Consider the following 27,948-nt stretch of genomic DNA (forward strand, 5'->3'; position numbering starts at 1 on the left):
CACCCATCCTCATCTAGCTGCTCCTCCCAATAGTGTCCTCTATTTGGAAACTGGACGTATGGTAACCCTCCAGCCTGTCCTGCACTCGGGCGGCTCCAGGCCCCAGGATGCCAAGCATGTGCTTGGGGCGGCAAGAAGTGGGGGGCGCTCTGCCGGCACCACGAGGGCAGCAGGCAGGCTGCCTTCCACGGCTTGCCTGCAGAGGGTCTGCTGGTCCCGCGGCTTCGGAGGACCTCCCGCACGCATACCTGCAGGAAGTCCGCGGAAGCCGCGGGACCAGCAGACCCTCTGCAGGCAAACCACCGGAGCAGCCTGTCTGCCATGCTTGGGGTGGCAAAATCCCTAGAGCCGCCCCTTCCTGCACTGAGCTGCCACACCCTAGGGCATGGGGAAGGGGGGGCAAACTATGGCCCACAGGCCATTTTAAGCTGGCCCTCAAGCTTCCGCTGGGGTGTGGGGTCTGGGGCTTGCCCCTCTCCAGTGCTCCAGCCAGGGAGCAAGGCCACTCCATGCGGCTCCTGGAAGCAGCCACATGGCCCACACTCCGCTGCTGCAGCCAGGGAGCAGGGTCGACTCGGGGAAGGGGGAGGCGGCGGCTTCCAGAAGCCATGACACAGCACCACTCCAGGTCCTACGCACTGCGATGGCCCCTCCAGTACCACAAAGGGAGCTGTGGGGAAAGTGCCTGTGGGTGGGGCAGCATGCAGAGCCGCCTGGCCGTGCCCCCACCTAGAAGCTGGAGAAGGGACATGCCGCTGCTTCCGGGAGCCGTTTGAGGGAAGTGCTGCCCAGAGCCTGTATCCTTGAGCCGCTCCTCATGCCCCAACCTCCTGCCCCAGCCCTGAGCTCCCTCTGAACCCCTCAATCCCAGCCTGGACCACCATCCTACACCCCCACCCCCAGAGGCCCCCCCCACCACCACAGCCCTTGCCCACCACACCCCCCCCCACTCCAGCTCCCCAGCCCAGAGCCCCCTTCTATACCCTGACCTCCTAATTTCTCACCTCACCCCAGAGCCTGCACCACCTCCCGCACCCCAACCCCAATTTTTTTGAGCATTCATGACTCACCATACAATTGCTAGTCCCAGATATGGCCCTTGGGCCAAAAAGTTTGCCCACCCCTGCGCTAGGGACCAGGCCTTAGTGGTTTTGCCATTTCTGCCTGCAGTATGGGCAGTGCATGAAGGGGAGGCTAGCCCCCATCCCCTCTGCCCAAGGCACCACCCCCCTGCCACTGCCAGAGCCCTGAGCCGCAGCCGCTAGCCCCCTCATCCAATCCCCAGGACCCTCTAGCAGCCACAAGCACCCTCAGCCCTGGAGCACCAGGCAGCCCCCGCACTGGGAAACCCAAGCACTGGCCCCAGCTGCCCGAAGTCCTGGGCCATAGGCTGGCCCATCCTAGCCCCAACTCCAGCCTGCTTCTGGGAAGAGGAGCAGCCTGGGCTGGGACCACAGGGGAAAGAGCAGGAAACAGGAGGGGTCCTTGGGGCAGAGCATGGATGGGGTCACATGTGGCTTTTTTGAGGGGAGGCTTAGCATCTCCTGGCCTGCGATACCCACCGCTCATGGTCTGGAGTCTACAATGCTGTGATTGGGACAGTCGGCCCAGCCAGAGTGTTTAGCTCTGTCCAGCACTGGCAGCCCTCAAGCCTTGCCTTCATTCTTGGGCAGGTGGGTGCCTGTGAGGCATGCCAGGGTGGTGGGTGGATGACTAGGGCAGGGCTGCCAGGTGCAAGGCACTCAGTGAGTTGCTGAGGTGGAGGATGTCAGCAGGGGCTGGCTATGGCACCTGCCTGGCACCTTCACCCACTTGCTGGCTCTGATCCCTGCTGAGGCGATGGGCTGCGCATGCCCCATGGGACCCCTCTCCCTGACAGATGCGTGTTAATAGTGGGCCATGGTGCCTACTGCAGCTCCACAGGTGAGCCTGAGAGAAAAAATTTGGGACCCTTTGGGCTAGTGATTAGTGCAAAGGCCTGGGACTCAGCAGCATCTGGAATCTGACCTGACTGACCCATAGACACACCTGGACATATTCAGCTCCTTGCAACTTGTTCCATCAGCCGCCTTATGCCAGGGCTGAATCTAGCACACCATATGATCACAGGTAAGTAACTTCAACAGCTCAAAACAAACCCTTTTGCCTTCTTTAACCCAGCTGTAAAACGAAGTGACAATCAAGTGGCACTGAGCTTAGCTGCCCTGGGTGGAGGCCTCAAGGTGCCATACAAACTCCATCTGTGGACAGTTAGCCTCCTCTCCCTCAGCTGGTTACTCTGTGCTTTAGGTTTCCATACATATTCTGCTTATTAAGAAATGTAATTTAATTTGAGAAATAGTTTTACTGGCTAAAGTCAAGCTATTGCCATCATTGGCCCCCTCCCCTCATGCTCTGTGTTTGCAACCAGAGCAGCAGGGAAGTAGAATTACTCTAACAAGCAAGTCATCACATACATTCCTTTTAAAAACAAAATCTGGTTAATTGTTCCTTTTCCCACTTGCTAAAGAAACTTGGGTTTGGTGAGGGGGGAACTTGCCTCTGATTCAGAGTGGCGTAGTTTTTTTGGTTATTCTTAATCTGTTCCAAAAATCAAACACACACAATCTCAGCTGCTTCATTTCAATGGGAATTTCCCCTGAGAAGTGACTGATTTAGGCCCAGAACCACAAAGGCAGTTGGGCATTGCCATGCTCTGGGCATGCCTACTGGATCAAGTTCTGCAGGTAGTATGGGCGTTGCCCTGCCTGACACCCCAATTTTAGGCTTGTGTTGCGGATTAGGGGGAGATAGGCATCTGGATGCCTAGCTTAAGGCAGCAGTGCTCATGCCCAAAGGCAGACCCTTAGGTATCTAAGGAACTTTTACAGTGAAAATTTAGGCACCTACAGGGTGAGGTAACAGCTGAACAGAGGTTTTTCTGGAGCACAGTGATGCAGGAGACTAAAACCCACATGTAAGTGCCTAAGCAGCTTTGTGGCTTTGGGCCTTAGTAAAAATGGAGACCCATGTCCATTTTCCTAGATCCATGCGTGGAGGGAGCCTTCTGGATTTGGATTTCCCCTACTATTTACAGCACCATTGCCCTCTCTTCCTCGGACTCCAAAGAGAACTTTTTCTGTGCTGCTGAAATCATGCAAGGGGAGGCTCAACAAAGCTATCTCAGAAAAGCCTTAAGCTGCATTATCTTTTCTATAACCCTCCTCCAGCTCCTCATCTGGGTTTACTGAGGCAAAATAAGTTCTTTCCCAAGACCACTCATTAGAGCATCAGCTGTGTTGTGCCATGGATTTGTAAGCAGCACTTTACACTCAACGTAGTGCTAAGAACTGAGGGTGTGACATGGCATTGAGTTACTGATATAGCAGAATCCTACAGATCAGTACTCCCACTATCTAAACCTCCTTTTCCTAATGACCTGGATCAGAAGTCAGCATAGTGTTTACATGGCTGCCACTCCTGTGTTCAGTCCACTAATTATTATTATTATTATTACTGATCTATCATAGATTAGAATTTACTGATCTATCACAGATTATTATTAGGGTTGGAAGGGACCTCAGGAGATCATCTAGTCCAACCCTCTGCTCAAAACAGAGCCAATCCCTAAATGGCTCCCTCAAGGATTGAGCTCACAACCCTGGCTTTAGCAGGTCAATGCTCAAACCACTGAGCTACCCCTCCCCAATACCACTATCCCCATTTTCTAGACAGGGAAACAGAGGCAGAGAGAGACACAACAAGTCAATAGCAGAGTTGGGAACAGAGCCCTGGTATCCTGATTAACAGTCTGGTGCCCTGACCATTGGGCCATATTGCCTTTAAGTCCGAGTTCCTCTTTCTATCTGTGCTGTGCTGCCATTGTCCCACAGTACTTCCCATTTCATTCACAATGTACAAGATAGTTCTCAATTCTAAAGCAAAGGCTAATCCCAGTTTTCCATGATGAGAGGTGACCCCTCTCCCCTTCACCTTCACCTTTCATACCAAAAGCCCAAGCTGTGTGGATAAGATTAAAAAATGACAAACAAGAGGATTATTAAAAATTTAACTCTATATCATATTTATTATCAATCCACAGGATAATTTGATTGCTACATGAGCTCATAAAAGCTATTTCACCTTTACAAAATTAAAAAAATGTGCCACAAGGATGTAATAACTGCTGATAACCCACCAAGAACTGAATCTTAAAATTATAAATTTGCTGTAGAAAAGATTAAAAAAAACAATTAGATACACTTTAGAATTTTATTTTGAATAAAATATTCCCCTGTATAAAAAATAAAAAAGCTTGCTCTGGTTAGAATTAGAGTATTTTTTTCTTCTTGAAATCTGGGAATTTGCATAATATCTCTGTAATATTTTTCTTCCTATTGTACCACGCGGCATTCAAGCATAGCAGATTAGAAACAAACACGAGAAAAGCAGTCTTACAATGTGTGAAATCCATATAGGAAGGTTTACCTTCCTTTTCTTTCCCTACTTCTCAAGACTTGTTAGCAAGACTAGCCTGGGAAAAGAATAAAGATGGGAGGGAGCTTTGAATGTGCCATTAATTAGAGCAAGGTAATAAAAGGCCTTTTCGTAAGTGCTTTTTAATAAGGTGCAGAAGCAGACTGCAACGTTGCTAGTACTGCACTATGTACATATTCACAATAGATTTTTTTATTTAAAAAAAAATTCCAGCTAGTTCACATTTTCTCTTCCATTCTGAGGCTTTCAGTTCCATCACAGCCTTGACTGCAAGAAGTGCAGCAACACCACTTCCCTTGTGGTGGTTGGTCCTCTTATGAAGTACTGGAACTTATATAAGTGGGCCAAAGTTCTGTTTTTCCTATGCAGTAACTGTGGAAATCCATCTGGTTTCAGGTACACATACTGATGGCTGGAGTCCTGAGTTAAAAAGCTCCAGTACTGGAGTCGGACACACAATGTTCTATATTGTCAAGGCTCACTCTTAGATTTGTCTAATGTGCGTCAGAGTTGCACCTCCTCTAGAGAAACATAAAATATAAAAACAACTCAAAACTAAAGAGACACAGTCAGAGGCTTAGCAGCTCTTGACTCTCGACTGGGTGATGTCTGATGTTTTCTTGATGACACTAGCCCGTGTCTCATGGTCTGGCCTGCTGCTGCTGGCAGAAGCTGAAGACACTACTTGTGGGAGAGGGATAGCTGGGAAGGGGGGCCAGGAGCTGTTGTAAGGCAGTGGGGAGCTTTCTTCTTTGATGGTGACCTGGAGGTCAGGCTTGTTGGAAGTCACAAAGGTAGCCATACTGGGAAGAATATGAGAAGTGTTCCTCATACCCAGATTGCTCAGATATTGTTTGCCTTCAATGTTTTTCTTTTGCCACTGAAGCCGACCCTGAAAAGAAAAAGACCGTCAAGTGAATGTGATTTTGTAAACTACTCCTGCTAATATAACTGATATAGAGGCTGCTCTTCTCTCTTTCAGTCAGGCCCTAAATTGCATTACAGTGTTGTAGCCAAATAAAGGACCACATACTAAGGAATGGCCACTGAAACCTGTGCTTTTAGCCTTTTATGCGCGACCTTGTGATTTCTCCTCCCTCTGGAGTCCCACTCTCTTAAGTCTAGATGTTCCTTTGCATAACTTACTCTGCTGATGGAAAACAGAGGCCATATTCTCAGTTATTCTGGAAAAATGGGTACAGGGACAAGGAACTCTGAGCTTCAAAGTGCAAAATTTCTCCCAGTTGGTTCCCTCCTCCTTGGAACAGGCAAGAGTTTCAGCACCTGAATCCAGGGGAAGTTTGGTCACCCACAGAAGTCAAGTGCCTAATCAGATATCTCTCCTTAGCCAGCACAGAACAGAATCCAGCAGCTGTTAAAGTTGCTAGCATTATTCTTTCATGGGTTAGCCACTCTGATATCTATGAGGCCTGTAGGCGATCACGCCAGAGAGCATCTGCTCCATCCCCTAATGCATGCAGAACATCAGTGCACACCTAGGAAGGGAATTCTGTGAGACTGGGGAGCAGGGTAATCTTACTATAGAACTAGTGCTACACCCCGCACTGGGAAGCAAGTAGAGGCATTTCTCATTCTCAGGTTGTTCAGACTGTCCTAGGGGAGTCTGCTGAGTTTTATTCTCCTCTGCCTGCACCAGCAGGATGGAAAATATGGCCCACTAGATCAGCAATGTTTTAGGGTCACTCTCCTTATTCATGCCCTACTAAAGCCAATCCTCCTTCTGGCAGCAAGTAACAGCTCAGCCGTACTCCAGCACACTACCCTGCAAGGTGCTATTTTTACATCCTTAGAGAATTTTCACTTCTTTTTATGGTATTAAATGTCATTAGCTGGGAAAGTGCTCCCCCCCAAGCTTCCCTCTCTCTTCAGGAGGATAAGAGATGAAGAGCTTATTTAACGTTAAAGTATGTACACTGAGAGCAGAGTTAATATTGCTGCTCATTTTTTACTTCATAACAGCATTCTCCCACCAAAGGAATTCCAACTTTTTTTTTTTTAAACAAAGCAAGAAAAGGACCTTGCAGGGAAGTCTTTCATGAATATGAAGCTGGAATCCTGAAGCCAAATTTTAGCTTTGTCTCTAATATACATATGTATTTTTATGTCCAATTACATGATCTACACATATAAAGCTGAGATTCACATGCACAAATAGATGTGCATGCATCTATTCAGCAGGTGCAAAATTAGAGGCTGGAAATTAAAATTGTTCCATGGGTTCTGTTAGGTCACAAGCAATAGCTCCACACAATATTTGGTGGTTATATATTATTTTCTTTGATTTCTTTTCATTCAAAGCATGAGGACAGACTTGTCAGGAAAGCTCACATGCACCATATTTGTAAGAGTCTCTCCATCATCAATAGCCATTTCCTGCTATTGTGTGAGCCCAGACAACATACAAGAAAATCCAAACAAGGCTGCTCGCAACCAAGATAAGATACTAAGCTACCCAGAAAGCACTGAGCCATAACACACATGCATGCACAAAGCACCTCTGTTGCTTTACTCTGTATAAAGAAATGTGTTTGTTTCCACAGTTGACTTCTCTCCAAAGCACATATTTGATTTTCCTATAAAAATTAGTTTACTTCTAATTTTGAGAGATCATGAAGTTGGGTTTTTTTGTTTTTGTTTTCTGAAATAGGCATCAACTTAATCTACAAGCGTCTGAACATTTGTCTCCATACAGCCCTCTCTCCACTATTAAAATTAATACTGTCTGAGTAGAAGTGTATTTTGATGGGGGCAATGGGAAAGAACCTCCACAAGTGTCACTTTAGTACTTGAAGAATTTCTCCTGAGCACTATAAAACCAAGTGCTTACCTCTGCATTTTCTTCATCACTGGGAACGCTGTCTGTCGTTTCACTTTCTGTTGGACAAAACGGAAGTAAAAATGAAAGTGGGCATCATTCTACCTGAAGTATCAAAATCCATCTAAACAGACAATATCCACTGCTAAGAAACAGGTCACTATAACCTCTTCTAGAGCCAGCAAAGATTAAAAGAAACACACAAATAAATAAATAAAATAAACAGTACAACAGCCTTCATTCCCTGTCATGCATGAGTTGACTCCAGACTTGTAACATGAGGCCTATATAAACAGCAGCTTACTGAACCTGTGAGCGCCTGAACAGAGTAAAACAAAAAGGTTAACATGATAAACAAACCAGTGCACTTAAAACAAGGAAACAGACTATACTAGATGTAGGAAATGTTAAAGAGAAGCAGATGCACAAGGAGCTTAGCCTTATGGGCAAAAGGAGAGACTTAATTTTTCCTTCTCCACTGTGTTTGCTACCTAGAATAGCATTTTATAGCGTGGCTAAAATGTTGCAGTCAAAGCCCTTTCCTTTGCTTTATCAAAGCAACACTATTCACAACCGCACCCAAAGAGAGATAAAAATGCTTTCTTTTGATAATGTCTATCTAAACTTGCAGCCTCAAGGACTAGTCTTCTGTAACATGTTTTGTTACTGCTACTATCGAATTTGTTCTCATTTACTTTTATTTCATCCTTCTCTTGCCCTTAATATCCCACCCTGAGCCCCTCCATCACTGAATAGCCACACACATCCCTTTCGATCCCCACAACCACTGTACCTTCCTTGCCCCCACCTATGATCATCCTCTTGATCACTGCACTGCCACACACACACACCCATCAGCCCCCCCAAGCACTGCACCTCTATACACAAGCGTGCACACACACCCTCTCCTCACCCCCACCCACTGCACCTCCACCCACACACACACCCCTCTCCTCGCCCCCCCACCCACTGCACTTCGAGACACACACACACACACCCAACATAATCCCACCAACCACTGCACCTTCACACACACATACCCCTCCCATACTTCCGCCGAGCACTGTACCCTGACATGCCTCTTATCTCCCGCCCCCACACACACAGTGCCTCCACCTCCACACTTCTAATCACATCTGTGTTCCTGTCTCCTAACCCAAATGCACACACTTAACTGAGTGGGGGGGAGTGGGCCATAGACCCTCCTCTGTGTCACATACAGTGCTAAGCAAATAGATGGGATCATTACATTCTGGAAATGTCACTTTATTGCAGCACCTATCCATACGTGGGAGTTATATAAAAACAGCTGAATAGTTATTCTGATAAGGATTAGGACTTTGCACAGTTTCACATATGCTGACCTGGATAAACAGAGTTGCGGCAAGGTGTTTTTGCCAATTACGCCAAACTACAAGCTAGGATGGGAAAGGGAAGGTAGGAGAGAAATCTTTATAGAAGACGAGGGCACAATTTGAGAACAACATGGATAGAAGGAATTCACATGCAGACACGAAACAGATACTCCGATGTACAGAAATGTGTGGTAATAAAGAATTTTGTAATGCAAACAGAAGGAATCAGTCCTCAATGTTTATATATTATCAAAATCTAAGCAAGAGACAGTTCCAGCACTGACAAGGGCAGAAGGTCACTGGGATGCACAAAATTCTAAAGGAAAGAGAGGCTGCAAGACTATTTGAATTATTATCAACAAGATGCGGTAAGCAAAGAATGAGGCTAGCAAGTAAAGGCAATAATAGGTGTTGTTAGCTTGAACAGCTTCATAAAGGAGGTAGATGAGTTTTTGCAAGAAAACATTTGTGTACTTCAGACCACTTTTTGGTAGCAATGATAAAATAATTGTTATCATGGTAAGTCACTGCATAATGAGGTAGCCTTCTCACACCATGCAATATTGCACAAGGGATGTACCTGATGCATCCCTTGTGCATTACTCTGTCACACCATGCTATTGCAAGGTCCAAAACAAACCTGGGACTCTTGAATGGTTGTACCATTCGGATTTCCACAGTGCAAAGTGTGAAGTGAGATTATCCTATGAATTTCAGGATTGGTGGTAGCCCTTACATAAAACCTACAGGATTCCTGTCCTCCTATCCTGTGAATCATTTGTATGCTTAAAAAAAGTCCTGGACCAGATCCTTGTCTGCTGCCATGAAATGCACTCATGAAGTAGAAAGATGGCATTAAGTTACCTTTGTGCTTAGCCAAGCCTGAACTAGCTGTGAACCAGGCTGATCCCTGAGCTTGGACTTAGAGCATCCCAAAGACTCCCACAATCCCAGTACAATAGCAGAGAATCAGCAATGCATAGGGACACCACAACTGCGCCTCATTTTCCCCATGCATGCCCCGAATGCTGGGCCAGGGAGGGTAGCATAAAAGTCATTACACAAACACTGGAAGATATGCCTACACGTGCGTGATCCTCCCATGGTCAGCTATGCTGGCTATTGGGCTGCTTCATGACAATGGAGTGGTGCAAAGCAGATGCCACACATCCCAAGATCTAGTTCCATATATTTTATATGTACTCAAATTATTTATGCAGTTCTTTGGCTGAGGTTAAGAGAAGCATTTTTGTCATGTTCAGTTATACTGGGAGAGTTGTGCAAGAAGCATTTGACAGACAAATGTTTCTACGGCCTGATTAGTAATACATTCTATAACATCCTCTTCCCAAAGCCCGTCTGAAGCTCTGGCCATTACAGACTAACCACAGTGGCCATGATGATCATATATCAGCATGTGACAGACCAATGCTGGAGGCGATTCCAAGAGAACATGAACATTCACCCTGACATTAAGATAAAAATATTTTCTATAAAAATGTGTCTGGAACTAATTTGCCTAATGGTTGAAAGATAAAGCCACAGAGAGAGTAATGAGTCACACCCAGACCAATGTAATATTAATGACTGTTTAAAAGGACAAACATTTCTGTTTCTACTCATGCCCTCCGAAGGCTTGTAAGCTCATTGACAACCGTGCAAAAATGAAGGACATGTTGTGTGTCAGACTGTTGCCACCTTTCAAGTATGTTTAGATCAATAATTGTCCAGCTTTGCCATTCTGCTGACCTCTGCAACAAAGACAGTCTCCCCTCTGAAACTCCCAATTCCACACTTGCACAGTGACATTATCATCAGCTGAAGTGCATAGAGAGAGGCCCCAGCCCCTTTGTGCTAGACACTGTGCAAACATATAGCAAAGAGACAGTCCCCACCCCAAAGAGTTTAGGCCCAGATATTTAAAGTTATATTGGTGCCTAAATCCCATTGATTTCAATGGGAGTTAAGCACCCAAATACCTTTGAGGATGTGGGCCCCAGTGTCAGAGTAGCTATAGTGTTCAGTTTTGTGGCCCATCTCTCAATTCTCCACCCTCTCTATCTGTTCAGAGGCTCCATGAACTATAACTTTAGACCCACTGAGCAAAAGTACTAGTGGAATGTTGGCAATGCATCTCCATGCACACCCAAAGAGACTATGAAATACTCTAATAGATTTCCTTAGTCTAGTATTTGCTTTAGGCACCTTAGAAACTAAAGCTTTCAAATGTGCCTTCAGATTTATCAAATTGTACATTTTTAAATGATTACTGATAACTATATTTTAATATTTTGGTTGATTAAAAATAATAACGAAATGTCGTTTAGACTATTCAGGGGTAGGTTCTGCTAGCCCGTCTCACGTTAAATAGCACCTTTCTCCAGGAATTGTTTTATTGAAGCCAGTTGTGGAACAAGCTTCTATTCACATGAGTAAGGCTAGCAGTGTTTGGCTCTTTGTTCCCTGTAATTGCTACATGGGACAATTAGTAAATGTGAACGACATGGAAACAGTAAATGGACAAAATATACTGTACATACAACTTCCTTGCTTTACAGGACGATAAATGCTAAAGAAAACTGGAGTGGACAGTGGGAGATACAACATGTAACAACAAGGCTGTGCCGGGAGAGAAGGGGAAAAGAAAAACAGGGCCATTATGCCTCCCAAGCCTCTTAAAATAGGATTCATCTGTAAACCAATGATAGCGACTAATCAAGGGAAATCGTGAGATGAAGAGCAAATGCAATAACTCTAAAATCAACCTCAGTGACATAGGCAGCAATAGTAAAATAACACTGTCAACTGAAATTTAGGCCAGTGTTTACATATTGTAAAAACAAGCGTTTATAAAAGGTAGAAATGTTTTCATATTGAACATATCCAATGAAAACAGTTGTTTTTAAACAAAACCTTCTCCATCAGCATTTAAAGCCCCAAACTGCAGCACTAAGAATCTGAAAGTGATACTAAAATGTCAACAAAGCAAAACTAACTTCATTGATTTTCAGTTGAAGCTGAGAGAAATACCAAAAAAACCGCAAAAAACACCTGTATAAATAATGGCAGAAACACTGGATTTTTAACTCTTTCACCTTTTACAATCAAAGGTGTTATAGGGAAAGACATTTGTTTGCAGCATTAGGAGACAATGTGGGTGAGGTAATATCTTTTATTGGACAAACTTCTGTTGGTGAGAGAGACAAGTTTTCAATTTACACAGAGCTCTTCCTCAGGTCTGGGAAAGGAACTCAGAATCATAGCTAAATACAAGTTCAAACAGATGCATCAGTAGTTAGCACTTATGCTAAGGGACCATTCAAGCTGAAGTGGCCCATCAAGTCAGGGGCAGGCAATGTATGGCACGCGTGCCAAAGGCGGCACACAAGCTGATTTTCAGTGGCACTCTCGCTGCCCGGATCCTGGCCACCAGTCTGGGGGGCTCTGCATTTTAAATTTAATTTTAAATGAAGTTTCTTAAACATTTTAAAAACCTTAGTTACTTTACATACAACAACAGTTTAGTTATATATTATAGACTTAGAGAAAGAGACTTTCTAAAAATGTTAAAATGTACTACTGGCTCGCGAAACCTTAGATTAGAGTGAATAAATGAAGACTCGGCACACCACTTCTGAAAGGTTGCTGACCCCTGTTTTAAATTGACACTGTCTCTCTAATAAAAGATCTGCATCCCTAAGTGATTTTGCACCCATAAAGGTTTACTTAATTGGCACTTATGTTTCCCTCTTAAGATAGATGTTGCTTTCTGGCTTCCCAGTGTGAAATTAGGGAAGATACTTGGAAGTATTAGAACTCAAGTCCAAAAAAATGACCAGCAAAGTATAAGTGTTTCAGAATCTCCGTCAACTATCCTATGGTACAAAGCAAAGAAACCATGCACCACCTCCTCAACTATGGTATTTGCCTAATTGCTTAGGCCTATGTAACATTCCAGCACTACCCTGTGAGCTCTCCTGAATCTTGTGAAAGTTCTTTTGAGGAATGACTTACCTGCATAGGAAGAGACTGGGGAGATCTGCAGAGGGTACAGCTGACTCATGCTGAGGGGCTGCTCATCACACTCTGTTGTCACCTCTACTACTTGGCAAACATCAGGAGGATTGGCAACTATCACCTGCTCCTCAGTACTGCCATCAAGGTGGGGCTGTCCTACAACTCCATATGAGAAGGAAGAGATAGGTTATTGCAAGACTCCCTGATTTGTCAGACACATTGAACTGTTGCATTAGTACAGGGGTGGGCAAACTTTGGCCCACGGGCCAGATTAGGCCCGTGAGTTGTCTTAAGCCGGCCCGTGCTGCAGCATGGCCCCGCTCCAGTGTTCCAACCAGGGAGCAGAGTCGAGGACCACTCCACGTGGCTCCCAGAAGCCATGGCATAGCCACGCTCCGGCACTCCAGCCAGGGCACAGGGTTGGGGGCCGCACCACGCAGCTCCCAGCAGCTGTGGCATGGTCCTTCCCCGCCCCCCAGCTCCTACATGCTCCAATGGCCCCCTCCAGCACTCCAAAAAGAGCTGCAGGGGTGGTATCTGCAGATGGGGCAGCGTGCAGAGCCGCCAGGCCGCACCGCCACATAGGAGATGGAGAAGGGACATGCCGCTGCTTCTGGGAGCCGCTTGAGGTAAGCGCTGCTTGGTGCCTGCGCCCCCTGAGCCTCTCCCCACGCCCCAACCCCCTGTCCCAGCCCTGATCCCCCTCCCACCCTCCAAACCCCTAGATCCCAGCCCAGAGCACCCTCTTGCACCCCAAACTCCTCATCCCCAGCCTCACCCCAGAGCCCACACCCCTAGTCAGAGCCTGCACCCCTTTCTGAATCCTACTCCCCCACCCCAGCCTGGAGCCCCCTCCCACACCATGAACTCCTCATTTCTGGCCCCACCCCAGAGCCTGCACCCCCAACCAGAGCCCTCACCCCCTCCTGTACCCCAACCCCAATTTTGTGAGCATTCATGACCCACCATACAATTTCTATTCCCAGATGTGGCCCTCAGGCCAAGAAGTTTGCCCACCCTGCATTAATAGCTAAATTGTGGTCTTCTCACTCCATGCCTGACTGTTTCTAACAAGGCTTCTAAGGAAATTTTGGTTGATGTTTTCAGTCTCTAACACCTTCAAAGCTGCCTCCTTCCTTTCTAGTTGTCACCACTGGAAATGCTTAAGCAGATCAGTAAGTGTGGCCCCCAGCCAGAGGTAGCCCACAGTTCCACAATGCAGCCTGTAGCTATGTTAATCTTTAATACAGAAATAAGGCCTTACCAGAGTATACAGGGCTCCGTCTTTACCAGAACATTACTTGCTAGAATCAGTGATTACTGTAGGCTGCACTTCTGTATTAATGGTGATGTGTAGCTGCAGTACATCCCTCTTAATGTAAGTCAGATGCAGTGCCTGGCAAGTTGCCAATGCTTTGTGGACTTTGGATGCCCTGATACACATCAGGTACTGTAAGGCACAGTGGTTCAAAACTCATTTACAGAGAGTGGCCCAAATAATCCCTGGGTAATTCTACTGACTTCAGTGGTTTTAAACAGGGAATGAATCTGGCCGAGTTTCTCCTAGAGGCAGGGACTTCTTGCCATCCCCTGCAATACCAGCTGCCATATGTAAAAAGCAATGTCGAGCTGTTAGCCTCTAAGCACCAGGGTCGGTAACTGAAATGTATTTCATGATCTCTGCACTGCAATTTGGTTAAATATTAACAAAGGAGTTTCCCACTTTGGCAGGTAAATGCTGCTCCACACCTTGGTTAGAAAAAGCTCCATTTTTTTACTCTCTACAAAGTTGAGGCAGCCTGTAATATTCTGCAAGTTCTTCATCCAAGGATCCCAAAACACTCTACAGACATTAGGTAAGCCACACAACACAGCGGTGAGACAACTTAATATTTTTACACTTGTTTTACAGATGAGTAAACTAAGGCACCCAGAGGTTAACTGACAGTGAAACAAAGGTAAAAGCCAGGAAGAAAACCCTGAAATTCCAGTCATGTGTTCAACCCACAGATAGACAAATACTTGCTCTACGACTTCTTTATCTCAACAATATAATCATAAAACAATTACACTAATAAAATGCATCCTCTGTCTACTAAATAGAGGGAGCATTGTATTGTAGAGAGCACATCCGCAGTATGTGGTCTGCCCCCCGCTACACTAGGAAAGGTTTTTAAAATTAACAGGGATTCCAGCACTGATGTGAAATACATTTGCTAAGCAGAAGTTGTGCACGAATATAAATCTAAAATAACCAGCAGGTGATAAAGAGCTCAGAGTTAGACGTAGTCTTGTGAGTGTTCCTCAGAATTCACAATAATCAAAGACAAGAGAAAATTATGTTCTATCTTCATTTGAACATAGCAGGTCAAAACTCCTTACTCAGGCAAAAGTCTCATGGATTTCAATGGGAGTTTTGTTGCGCTGCGGGATTTGGTTCAGAGTGATTTGTGAGTAGTGATATACTGTTAGACTGAAGGATTATAAAATGATGGATTGCTTTGCCTGTTTTAACGGATAGGAATTGCCATACTGGATCTGATCAACAGTTCGTGTAGTCTGGTATTTTGTCTCTGACAATGGCCAATATCGGATGCTTCAAAACAAGCTAAAAAGTAACCACAACATATGTAGAAAATTACACAATATTGTAACAGGATGGATGCAGGGGAGACATTTCTTCTAGCCCCAAACTCATGCCAAGATTATATACTGATGTATGACAGACTTAGTCATTCTTCTCAGAAGTGACATAACTGCAGATGCTATTCTTATTAGCAAAAGCGTTAAACAAGAAAAACTAAAGAAGCATTTTTTCCCAGTTAAAATAACTGCATATAATTTTGTTCTGTAAAATGACAAGTAGCTAATCTGCAAACCTCCAGAAACCAGTATTTTATGAAGCAATCCCAGCAAACAAAACTTTAAATAGACATTGACTAGGCTCTTTAAAAGGAGCCTGATTTAGAATTCCTACCACTTTGCTCCAGATACTTATTTCCACTGTAAACAACATTCCTCCTGCTTCTGCAGCAAGCTCTCCATCAGAGCAGAGAGGGGAAAAAAAACATCCCATGTTCATTATCAGTGTGAAAGCGCTGTATTGTGCAATGCTGTCTTATTAAGAACACTCTGCCTTGATGGTCTTATCTTTCTCTTCAGTACCTGGAGAATTCTTACTCAACCCCGAGAGAGAAATTCAGTGCTCATCAACAAAAATACTGGGAGCTTGGACAAAATGCCATGGGCTTAGCCTCAGCTGCACCATTGCCCTCTTTCCCATCCCCTCCCCAGCACACACAGGATGAATCTATTATGCCTCTCTCTCTCTTTTTTTTTTTCTTCCTGTTTGTGTTGAAAAGCTCCTTGGAGTAGTAAATAAGGATTTCCCTGTTTTCTGCCTATCCGAACTACACGGCCTAGATAATTAAACTAGAAAGCACTCACACAAACAGGATGCTCTCAATTATAGACCAAATCCCAATTGCCTTATTCGTGAAATAAAGATTAGTCACATGAGTGAAGGGAGCAGGATTTGGCCCTAGGTATTCCTGGTATGAATGATTTATACCTGGCAACAATGGCAAAAATAAAGCCCTACAACATTTGGATTTGCTTCTGTCTGCCTGAGTAAAAAACGGTAACTCACCTTTGTAACTGTTGTTTTTCGAGATGTGTTGCTCATATCTATTCCAATTAGGCACAAACACAACTAATTGGAATCGATATGAGCAAGCACTCGAAGAACTTTCCTTATTTTTATTATGGCACATAGACCAGACTGTATTAGTGCCAGACTAGTCTTTTCCTATGAACTACTGAGAACCTCTCATCAATGCAGAGTGCATTTAACTTCCAGTGAAGTTAAATGGGAGTTGAAAGCACTCAGCACCTCCCAAGCCTAGTCCAAATCCATAGTCCGTTGAAGTCAGTCTTTCTTTTGACTTAATTGGGATCAGGCTCAATATGCCCCCAAAAGGGTTTAAATTGTCCATTGTTTGATTTATAGTTTTCTAAATAAAGCAAAAATGTATAGTTTCTTCCCACTGGCTCCACATCAAGTTTGGGGTATTTTAGATTTCAATTTTGCGCTTGGGTCTGACTTACTTGGGAAATATGTTTCATTACAGTGCTGGAATTCCTCCAAGGCTAATTTTAAGACCCTCTGTAATAGAAGGAGTAGAAATCTAAACATGCTCACAAAAAACACAGTGCAATTAAATGTACTGCTCCCCAGAGAGCAGAAGCATCCATAAATTTTCCATCCAGAAAAGTCTCTCAGTGAAAAAACCTACAACTTAGCCTGCAAAATAAATGTGACAAAAAACAAGTCATTGCAACTAATCCCTACCATCTTTGCACAGAGAAAGTTAACGTATTTTCAAACACTTCACCTTGTACAGAAAAAAAAGACATTCTAGGCCAGGTGGTGATTGGATTTCATTTCACTCTAACAATAACTATAGCCAAAGAGCTGTCAAAACATAACCCAACTTACATTGCTAAGAACCAATTATTCACATTTTACTCTGTCGGCTAACTCCTAACGCACCAGTTTTAAATGCAGTTTTCATTCATCGTCGCTGTTGACATTGTGATGTTAACAGCATGTTCTGTCACTGAAGTGCTGCTTAAAATAATCTGAGTCACATCACATTTAACCCTTTAATATATATTTTTAAATTACCACCAAAATAGCAACCGGTCAAAAGTCCTTCAAGCCATTTTGGAATCATGAGAACTTTCAACTTCTATGCCCCAATGTTACTGTTCACCGTGTACTGGCTAAAATATCAACCTAGCTGTGGAACGCTGTATGTGGTTCTCTCTCGAGTTGGTTAATGTCAGGAAGGGCCACCAAAGTGATGAGAAATACTTTTTCCCCCCTCAGGAGATGAGCTTGTTGCTCCCAACCCCTGCTAGCCTTAGAGCAAGGGACTGAGCTAGAGACCTGAACTCACATCCTGGGTTTGTGGCAAACCTTTAGATCATACACGTGGTCCTGTGAAGCATGTTTTATAACTTTGGCAAACTCCAAAATGTAACATACTGTTGCTAGAGTCAGCTTCCTGCAGTCGTATGTGCTATTCTGATACCATGTATGTCATGAACGGGAGTTTAAAGTCTAAAGACACATGCATACTGGTTTATCACTTGTGAAAAGTATGCACTGGAAGCACTTACCTACAATGTTCACAGTACTGTCAACTTCACTTTTTATAGTGGAGGGTAGGAAGTAGTCAGAAGAGACCTCAGTTATTCCATTAGTCACTGCAAAAGATGACTCAACTGGTTCTTGCTAGAATGAAAACAGTGGAGTTGTGTCAGATTTAGTTTTGGTTTATTTTAGGAACTTTGACTTTATTCCCTATTCATCTCTTTGTGCCAAGATCACAACATAGCAAATCAGTTTCTGCCTGTCGCATACCCACTGTCCCCAGGTAGAAGCAGGATGAAGATCACTACTTAAGTTCTCCAAAAGGAGGCCAGAGATAACAGCATTTCCATGCCTTCTCCATTTAAACTGAAGTTAAAAGTCACACTTTACATTGACAGCGAGGCCCAAAGAACAAATCAATTAATACACTATTTGTTATAAAAGATTAACATTGGGGGGTAATGAGGCTGACACACTGCCTTAAAACAGCATTTTATTAAATATTCATCCTCACTGTTTTCCAAACATACTGCAGCAGTGAATTCTTTCTGAAATAACGCCTAAGGTACAGTAATTACTAAATTCTATCCTTAATTTTTCTCTAGCAAAAGAGTCTAAAACAAAACAAAGCATTTATACTAAATCAAACCTTCTAGATCTTGTCATAGCTGTTGTCATAGGGCAATTCTGTTGGGAAAACAACCACCCCTGTTCTATACACAATATACCTCTATGCATTTGCTGCGTATCAGCTAGGAAATCTATGTAACTCTCTTTTGAATATACTTCAGAAGTTATTACAAAAACTTGGGAGTTCTTTAACAGGCCATCATCATTTTTTTAAAACAGGGGATTAACTGCAAGATCAGCCCTCCTCCCTGCTGGATGCCTGACAAGGCCTATAAATCATTCAAGATATAATTTGATTTGGGACTGACAATGCCAGAATTAATAGTAAAGGCCTGATTCAAGTTTGCCCTGAAACTTGTGTGATCATTTATATCTGAGCAAAATGAGTGCGAAGTAGGTGTAACATGATACCATTCAGATCTGGTAGTGTTTTATACTTACTTTGCATGGGTATAAAAGAACACACAAAGTGTAGGGCAAAGGTGAACTGGGCTTCAAGTTTTCTGTTCCCACCCCGTAACTCTGTAAATCCAATAAACTCTATGATCATGGTGTCAAAGAGACTGTAGGGACAGTGGGATGTCCCTTTTCTAAAGAGCTTGCTCTAACTGGATAGTATTTGGCAGTCATAGCTGCAGTGTTACCAAGTAGTTACCATTTTTGGTCCTGATTCTCATTTACACCTTTCTGTCTTTACAATGGGGCCTTAAAGTGAGTGACAATATAGTTCAGTCCCATCTGAAGGGCCCTTTACTCTGCCAGAGCTGTGTAAAATGCCCTTCACATAAATGAGAATCAGGCCCTTTATATGTGATGTCAGTTGCGTCAGCCCCATAACTCAAAGCATCAGTGTCTTCAGTCCACAACTGGAAAGAATGAATTCTGATAACTTTCACTGGTCCTTCATAAAGGACTCATGGATAGCAAAGAAAAATTAGGACTACAAAAAGTTCTGCGTTACTTGGGACATGACTCTTCTGACATGCACTGGTTTAATACCAGAAAGACTCCACTGAACTCAATGAAGTTACTCTTAATTTAAATGAGTGTGAGAAGAGAATCAGGCCTTTGGTGTACACACACTCTCTCTCTCTCTCTCTCTCTCTCTCTCTCTCTCTCTCTAACTGTGGAGCAGATGAAGCATATGGGGCTGTTACCTGGGGATATATGTCATTATGAGGCAAATATTTGTACTTATATCATGTATATGACATGTACTACTTGTATTCAGTTCATCTCAAAGTTTGGCTGCCTTGTAAGCTGTTATAAATCTCTCTAAATGAATAACTTACTATGTGTGCATGTGAGAACACGCACTGGTAGGTTATAATCTATTGGTCTTGGCAAGGTTTCCAGTGGGGTGTTTCCCTGCTACAGTTCCCATACGCTATACCTGATAAGCAATGAAACAAGTTATAAAACCACCATTTATTCTTACTACAGCAGGGCTGAGGCTGCTCCTACTGAAATCAATGGGAAAATTCTCATTATTTTCACTGAGGGCAGGACAGGGCCTACTGTCTAAAAACCGAGTCAGATGGACACAAGCAGGATGAATTTACAGCAAGAGCTAAAGATCAGAATGGTCCCAAATTATCTGGGAACATGCACCAATTTTTTCTGATTTTTTTAAAATCAGAATTGATTGTGGAAATTAAAGTGAAAAACAAATTTTCTCTTGTTAGCAGTGGATGCTGAATAAAGTATCATACATTGAAAAATGCTAAATAGGAATAGCCTAAAAGATGGAAGCAAATTTACCCCTACTGTAAATCGTGAAGTAAATGGTACTATAATGAGGATTAATTTGGCCCACTGTTTGTTCAAATACATTAAAGAGCTTTTTAAAATTGATGTGAAATATATGGCAATTTCCTGAAATAGCCTTGAAAACCCTTATTGAATTAATTATCTTTGGAGTCCACTGTATTAAATGCAAAGGTTATGTATTATTGTGGGCTTGGATGATCAGACTACTATATCGAACAATATGGCAGACGAAAATGATCTTTTGGGACAATACATGTAAAGTGGAGTTCCTGGGAAACAGCTAGAGGAAGGGGAATGCAAATTCCTTCCCTCTACTTATGCAAAAACCCAGCCTTCTAAAGCTATGCACTCAGGAAGGGATCATGGTCTCCTGTTCTCAGAATCTGACGATCAAAGGCCACACTATATATAAAGAAACAGGCTAATTTGCCCAGTGTCAGTGTGCTTGTTCTGAGCTAAAGCAGATATGAACTTGTAACCACAGAAAAAATCCTTGATGGGGTTTGAAGGGCTGACTCCTACCAAAACCCTGCTGAAGAGAAAGGGGTGATCTCTGGTAAACTTATTAGCATGTGTATAGGCTCTTTTATTGTTTTAATAATTTTTTTCTGTAATGCTTCCACCTTAAGGATAAATGTGCCTGCTTAGAAAGGACTGCATGGTAACTTAACTGTGGGCAATTACCTGGTCATAGCCTCTGGAGACAGAGCAAAACACAGACACTGGCCTGCTGAGGCAGTCTGGCTTGCTTGGGATATCACAATGTAGGCAGGGAACCGTGCGGTCTAGAAAACCCTCAGTCAGGAGGGACAGAGACATAAGTCTCCACCCAGGACAGGTGACAGCTGGAGCCAGATGCCTAGAATGGGTGCCTGGGTGGACCATGGAGGGGAAATACAGGTGCAGTTGCCCTGAACTGTGACAATTCCTCTCTCTCTCTGCCTTGAATTCTGCCTCCACTCAGCAAAAACTGATCCAAGCCAAAATCTTCAGAACAAACTGTGCAAGCGGTTACTATAAAAGTGGTACTTTTCTGCCATCACAGATGCTTTTCTGCCTATCATGTGTTTGTAAAAGTTAGGCCGTAGTTTTCCAATGGGATCCTAACATTGCAGCCACAAAACAAACATTTGCATGTTTGTACAATGCCTAGCATAAAAGAGCTACTAATATTGACTGGGCACCAGTGTACTATCAATATTAATACTGACAATCAGCAATAGATAACACTGAAGTTAGGGCCAGATTCTTGGCCCTGACTAAGTCCACTTTGCACTGCACCAGCACCTCATTGGTACAAAAAGGATCTTAAAGCCACTTCAAGGAAGCAGCTGGAGATTTTCAGCAGGGGTTTGTCAGGGGCAGGGATAGGAGGGGTATGCTGGGGGCAGGAAGGGAGCACACTGTGTCCCAGCTGGTACTTAGTCAGTGGACCAGTCCCTATGGGAATGCGGCAGACAGTGTAACTTGAAGCAGACTGAATTAGGTTGCTTTATGTTGCACGAGGGGCTGTTTCAGCCTTTGGCACTGTAGAACTGTGGAGATAGAAAGGTGTCAGAGCTGAGGATCTAGGGCAGATGCTCAAAAGGAATTAGGCATCTATGTCTCAGTTTTGGCTCCACTGTGAGGCACAAGACTTCTGCCTAACCCCTGTAGATACCTAATCACATTTTCAGGGTAAAAATTCCCTCAGGACCAATGTCTCTGCCTTTGGGCATTTGCACTGCTGGCTCACCCTAGGTGTCTGGATGCCTACCTCTCACCTAAGCCCCCAGAGCGACTGTCAAACCAGAAGATACAAAGGTGTTAAGATGCTGAAGTTGCATGTGGGAGCTGACCAGTAGGCATACTCAGACGCTGCCTTCCAGATCAGGTCCTACCAAAGCCCACTTGGAGGAGGAGCCCTGTGGTTAGAGCAGTTACCTTAGATGCAGGAGACCCAGGTTCAATTTCCCCCTCATGCAGAGGGGAAGAGGGAGGATTTGAACAGGGGTCTCCTACCTCTTAGGAGAGTGCTCTAGCCACTGTACTACGAGATGTTCTGGTGGGGGGCTCGCTGAGTTTCTCCTGATGAAGATGTTCCAATGTGGATAAATAATGAAACTGTGATTGGAGCTGGGGGCCCAATCTTGCTGGCCCAATGACTATTTAAATATTTATTCACAGTCATTGGGGGGGATGGGGGAGAGAATGGCTCTACAGTCCAGTGGTTAGGGTCACTCACCTGGGACATGGGAGACCCTGGGTCCAGTCCCCCTGCTCCAATTTCTCTTTCACTTTTCCACAGTGGGACAGATTCAGCAGGAGAGACAGAGGGAGCCCCCACACCAGGATATTCTTCTGAGAGGTAGGAGACCCCTATTCAATTCCTCTCCCCCCCCTCCCCGCCTGAGGGAGGAAATGAACCTGAGTTTCCCACATTCCAGGTGAGCGCTTTACCATAGGGCCAAAAGTTATAAGGTGAGCATCAGCAACAGAGATCAGCACCTTCTTGCATCTTTGTGCACCTCTCTCTGTAAGAGGGGCAGCGCTTAGTATTCAGCTCTCTTGTCAGCCTCTCCCATTGGCTAGCTTAGGTGTCTCCCTGCCTCACATACTGGCTTTCGAGAATATCATTCTAAGGTGCTAGTTCTTCCTATTCATTATATAGGGAACCTAGATGTCTAACTCAGTCTTTGCAAATTTCAGCATTGTCCCCGTGATTTTCTGAGCATCTAAAAGTTATGCACTGTGTCACAAAACCTAACTCCTTTTGAGCACTCAGTCTTCTCCGTCGGTAAAGTATAGACCATGGGATTATTTCAGGCACTTTAATAGGCATCATGTCATGGAAATGTTTCCCAGTAATCTTCATGAGAATGAAACACTGTTTTCAGGACTGGCGCTAGTGTTTTTAGCGCCCTAGGCGCACAGCCATTTCGCCACCCCGCGCGCTGGTCCCGCGGCTCTGGTGGACGTGCCACAGAAGTGCCTGCGGAAGGTCCGCTGGTCCGTGGCTCTGGAGCCGCGGAACCAGGGGACCCTCCGCAGGCACGACTGCGGCAGGTCCACCAGAGCCGCCTGCCGCCCCCCCCCCGGCAAAATGCCGCCCCCCCAGTAATCCTGGCGCCCTAGGCGATTGCCTAGGCCGCCTAAATGGAAGCGCCGGCCCTGACCATTTTAAAGGTGAAGTGCAAAGGTTTCGTTTAAAATAAAATAAAAATAAATAAAGAATCTGAATCATCAACAAAACACCTTTGTGGACTTGAAAATTGTAAGTGTGTTTCAATTTTCAAACAACATATTTGTAAATTAGTTATCCTTTACCTATGTGGCAGCATCTGAATAAAGGATCACTATTACTTCTGCAATAATTGATGGCATTCTAATAGTTGTTGAGAGGCTGCAATCGTTTTAAAACATAAACAATCTAAAATCAGCACATGCACAGTTGTTGAAATAAACCAGAATACTCTGGGATAGCATCCTGGCTCCAGCTCACAGGGGCTGGTGAGTTCTAATCTCATTGGTGTATGGGAGAGTGGGCTGGAAGCATGGACAAACAGCTTACATGTTCCAGTGTTACAGGATATAATATCCGGAAGATGCTGCTCCCAACACTTGGGGTCTACTCCTACGAATACTTATTACCAGACATAATGCCATGAGTAACAATCCCACTGACTTCATTTGAACTACTCTGGTAATGAGTGCTCAGAGGACTGGACCCATGTGAGTAGGAGAGGGGCAGCATTTCTCATGAATGGAGCCAGTGCTATCGCTTTTATTTATTTAACGTTGTGACTGTAAAGGAAGTGTGTGTGGGGGGAGTTAAGATAGTGTTAGCTAGCGGTTGGCCTTGAAGGCCACCAGCTGCTGCTCCAATCAGACAGAGAAAGGTATGGATAGAGAATTGTTTCTCGGGTCGCAATTTGCATCCCTCTGACTGCCAATTATGATTGGCACTTACATTCAAATGAATACTGGTGGCGATGTAATCTGGATACCAGGGTTAAATAGCGTTGTCTTAAAACAATCTTAAACTCAATAAAAATACAATAAAGTAATATCTTGAAATATTAAGTATACTTATGTATTAAATAGCAGCAAAGAATCCTGTGGCACCTTATAGACTAACAGATGTTTTGGAGCATGAGCTTTCGTGGCTGAGGAAGCGTTGTTTATGGCCAACCTGGAACAACGCTTCCTCAGCTCTCGTCCACTCACGCCCCTTCTCTACCTACGCTACATTGATGACATCTTCATCATCTGGACCCATGGGAAGGAGACTCTGGAAAAATTCCACCACGATTTCAACAGCTTCCACCCCACCATCAACCTCAGCCTGGACCAATCGACACGGGAGGTCCACTTTCTAGACACAACGGTGCAAATAAGTGATGGTCACATTAACACCACCCTATATCGAAAACCTACCAACCGCTATGCCTACCTTCATGCCTCCAGCTTCCACCCCGGGCACATCACACGATCCATTGTCTACAGCCAAGCACTGAGATACAACCGCATCTGCTCTAAGCCCTCAGACAGAGACCAACACCTTCAAAATCTCCACCAAGCATTCTCAAAACTACAATACCCGCACGAGGAAATAAAGAAACAGATCAACAGAGCCAGACGTGTACCCAGAAGCCTCCTACTGCAAGACAAACCCAAGAAAGAAACCAACAGGACTCCACTGGCCATCACATACAGCCCCCAGCTAAAACCCCTCCAACGCATCATCAAGGATCTACAACCCATCCTGGACAATGATCCCACACTTTCACAGGCCTTGGGTGGCAGGCCAGTCCTTGCCCACAGACAACCTGCCAACCTGAAACATATTCTCACCAGTAACTGCACACCGCACCATAATAACTCTTGCATGGATTGGTTCCTGAGCTACAAACCTCGATACCAACTCTGCCCACATATCTACACCAGCGACACCATCACAGGACCTAACCAGATCAGCCACACCATCACCGGTTCATTCACCTGCACATCCACCAATGTAATATACGCCATCATATGCCAGCAATGCCCCTCTGCTATGTACATCGGCCAAACTGGACAGTCTCTACGGAAAAGGATAAATGGACACAAATCAGACATTAGGAATGGCAATATACAAAAACCTGTAGGAGAGCACTTCAACCTCCCTGGCCACACTATAGCAGACCTTAAGGTGGCCATCCTGCAGCAAAAAAACTTCAGGACCAGACTTCAAAGAGAAACTGCTGAGCTTCAGTTCATCTGCAAATTTGACACCATCAGCTCAGGATTGAACAAAGACTGTGAATGGCTTGCCAACTACAGAACCAGTTTCTTCTCTCTTGGTTTTCACACCTCAACTGCTAGAACAGGGCCTCATCCTCCCTGATTGAACTGACCTCACTATCTCTAGCTTGCTTGCTAGCATATATATACCTGCCCCTGGAAATTTCCACTACATGCATCTGAGGAAGTGGGTATTCACCCACGAAAGCTCATGCTCCAAAACGTCTGTTAGTCTATAAGGTGCCACAGGATTCTTTGCTGCTTTTACAGATCCAGACTAACACGGCTACCCCTCTGATACTTATGTATTAAATGAGACAAATGCCAGCACAGGTTTTGCTTGCCACCTCCTTCCATTGAAAACCATTGTCCAACTGGGGAGAATTTGATTCTGTGATGCATCAGGAGAATTTTTCCCTGAATTCAATTTTAACAAGGGTGCACTTCAAAAAGAGTCTTTGAGTTCACCATGCATGAAATCTTTTCCATGCCCTTAAGGGGGCTATGGCATGCAGAGCCTCCTACGTGGAATAGCTCACACATATATAAGAACTACAGTTTCTTCTAAAAAATGCCAATTTAATTAGGGGAAATATAAGGCCAGACCCTTCAGTGCATACTCAGACAGAATTCCCACTGACTTCACAACAGCTGGTGCCAAATTCTCCTCTGGTGTAAGCAGACAAAATTACCACTGACCCCAGGGACAGCGGAACCTGCTAATGGCAGGGCTGAATTTGGTCTCTCTTTAATAGGGAGTGGCAGGAAGTCAGGGGTTGCTCATTACTGCACACTGCTACAACTCATACACTACAAAGGAGCTGTTACTGTGAACACAGGTTTCAATGACAGTTCTGCCTGAGAAAAGGTTGCAGGATTTGCCTCATGTTCTGCTAATGATTTGAGACGGTAAACTTTTTGTTTTCAGTTATTTTTTCTGAACAAGATTTCTGATTTATTTCTGGCTTACAGCCTAGTCCTGCTAACATTTACTCTGGAGCATGCGTCAGAGTCTCTCTAATGACTTCAGTGGAACTATTCCAGCTAGGAAGCACAACACTTGCTAGTGAAGATTGGCAAGTTCAGGCCCATAGTATGTTTTGGCAGGAGCTCTGCGCTCAGTTCCAGGATGTGCAAAGGAGTCATGAACACAGATTGCAACTCTATTAGAGCTACTGTTCTTACCTAAATACAAACTCATTTCCAACACAACAGCATCACAAATTAATTACACAGGGTATTGTTGTTGCCTAGGACCATTCCCTACATAGTTATTTTATTTCTATCAACACAAATGTACACTTGCTAAATATATCCACAAGCTGACTGTTTTCCAATATCCAGCTGCAACACAAAAGCTAGTGCTACTCTCATCACATCAGCCACAGTTGCAACGAGCATCATGTTAAAGAAATGCAATGTGTGCCATTCAAAAGACGTAAGGCGACAAACCACAGGCAAAGAAAGATGGCAGAATGGACGACAAGTAGCTTGGATATTATTTTAGAGTGGGTATAAGAAAAGTTATAATAGAATAATTGACACAAGCTAGAGTGTCACTCACTGTTAAACAGCCAACTCTTACCTTTATTTGTTTGGATTTGTCATCCTTCTCAGTCTTTGGTTTCTTTCCTGGGGCAGTGGAAGGAAGGAAGTTCTGTTACAACCAACTGTGAGATGAACAACCAATCAACCGCCACCTACCCCTTGGCAGAAAAAAATAAATACTAACTAGGAAATATCATTTGGTGCCTCAAAACATCAGGACCTGGCATGAATGGGAGGACTCATTATGCTTAATTTTGAGCACACTTCAGCACTGAGGGGCCAAAAAGTTCAGTTTGAATATTTTGGGTACATGGTCTGCTTTGGAAAGACTGTAAAAAAGCAGCATTGATGGGGCAGAGAATAGGAAAAAATCCAGTGGAAAAACAGGGGGAAAATGGAACACAGAGGACAGATTGAAAAACAGGGACAAAAAAAGGAGCAGAGAGGGAGAAAGCACACTCTGAATTAAAAATAAATACAGTCTATGCAGTACACCATACATAGCTCGCCCACTCATTCAGCCTAGCTTGTAGGCGGGAGGCATTAAATGGCCCCAGGTGTGCTGGAGCAATTTATACAGTGGGGGTGCTGAGAGCCATTGAACCACATTGTAAATCCTGTATGTGATGGAAACCACTTCAAGCCAGGGGGTGCAGCAGATCCTCCAGCCCCCTAGTTCCAGCACCCATGAATGGCCTTTTTTTCCCTAATATGTATTACAAGGTTCCGTTTAGTTAGAAAAACAAGTGTGTTTGAATGTAATCACACTTGGAAAAAAACACATGAATGTCAATTAGAATGAGAATGATTTGTAAAATCACACTTGTTTTGAGAATCCAAATAGTTTACCATATTCACAAAACCTTGAACCCCATGAGATGCAGCCATCCCTTGTA

At 44.2% G+C, this 27,948-nt stretch overlaps 1 protein-coding gene across 5 annotated transcripts in view; it reads right to left on the bottom strand.

Annotated features, from left to right (window-relative positions):
- Positions 1-4,036: 4,036 nt before the first annotated feature.
- The window catches only part of IRF2 (interferon regulatory factor 2), a 67,482-nt gene continuing 43,570 nt past the window's right edge, over positions 4,037-27,948 (bottom strand). For 4 of the 5 annotated variants that reach the window (XM_050945359.1, XM_050945355.1, XM_050945357.1 and 1 more), the window contains 5 exons: positions 27,090-27,136; positions 17,869-17,983; positions 12,682-12,846; positions 7,325-7,371; positions 4,037-5,368 (listed from right to left, as the gene is read on the bottom strand). In XM_050945359.1, coding sequence (XP_050801316.1) covers positions 5,054-5,368; positions 7,325-7,371; positions 12,682-12,846; positions 17,869-17,983; positions 27,090-27,136 — 689 coding nt within the window. In that variant the 3' untranslated portion in view covers positions 4,037-5,053. The remainder of the gene's footprint in view (positions 5,369-7,324; positions 7,372-12,681; positions 12,847-17,868; positions 17,984-27,089; positions 27,137-27,948) is intronic. The other variant, XM_050945356.1, reaches the window with a different exon arrangement.

Source organism: Gopherus flavomarginatus, chromosome 3 (genome assembly GCF_025201925.1).
Source record: "Gopherus flavomarginatus isolate rGopFla2 chromosome 3, rGopFla2.mat.asm, whole genome shotgun sequence".
In the NCBI taxonomy this organism is placed as follows: Eukaryota; Metazoa; Chordata; order Testudines; family Testudinidae; genus Gopherus; species Gopherus flavomarginatus.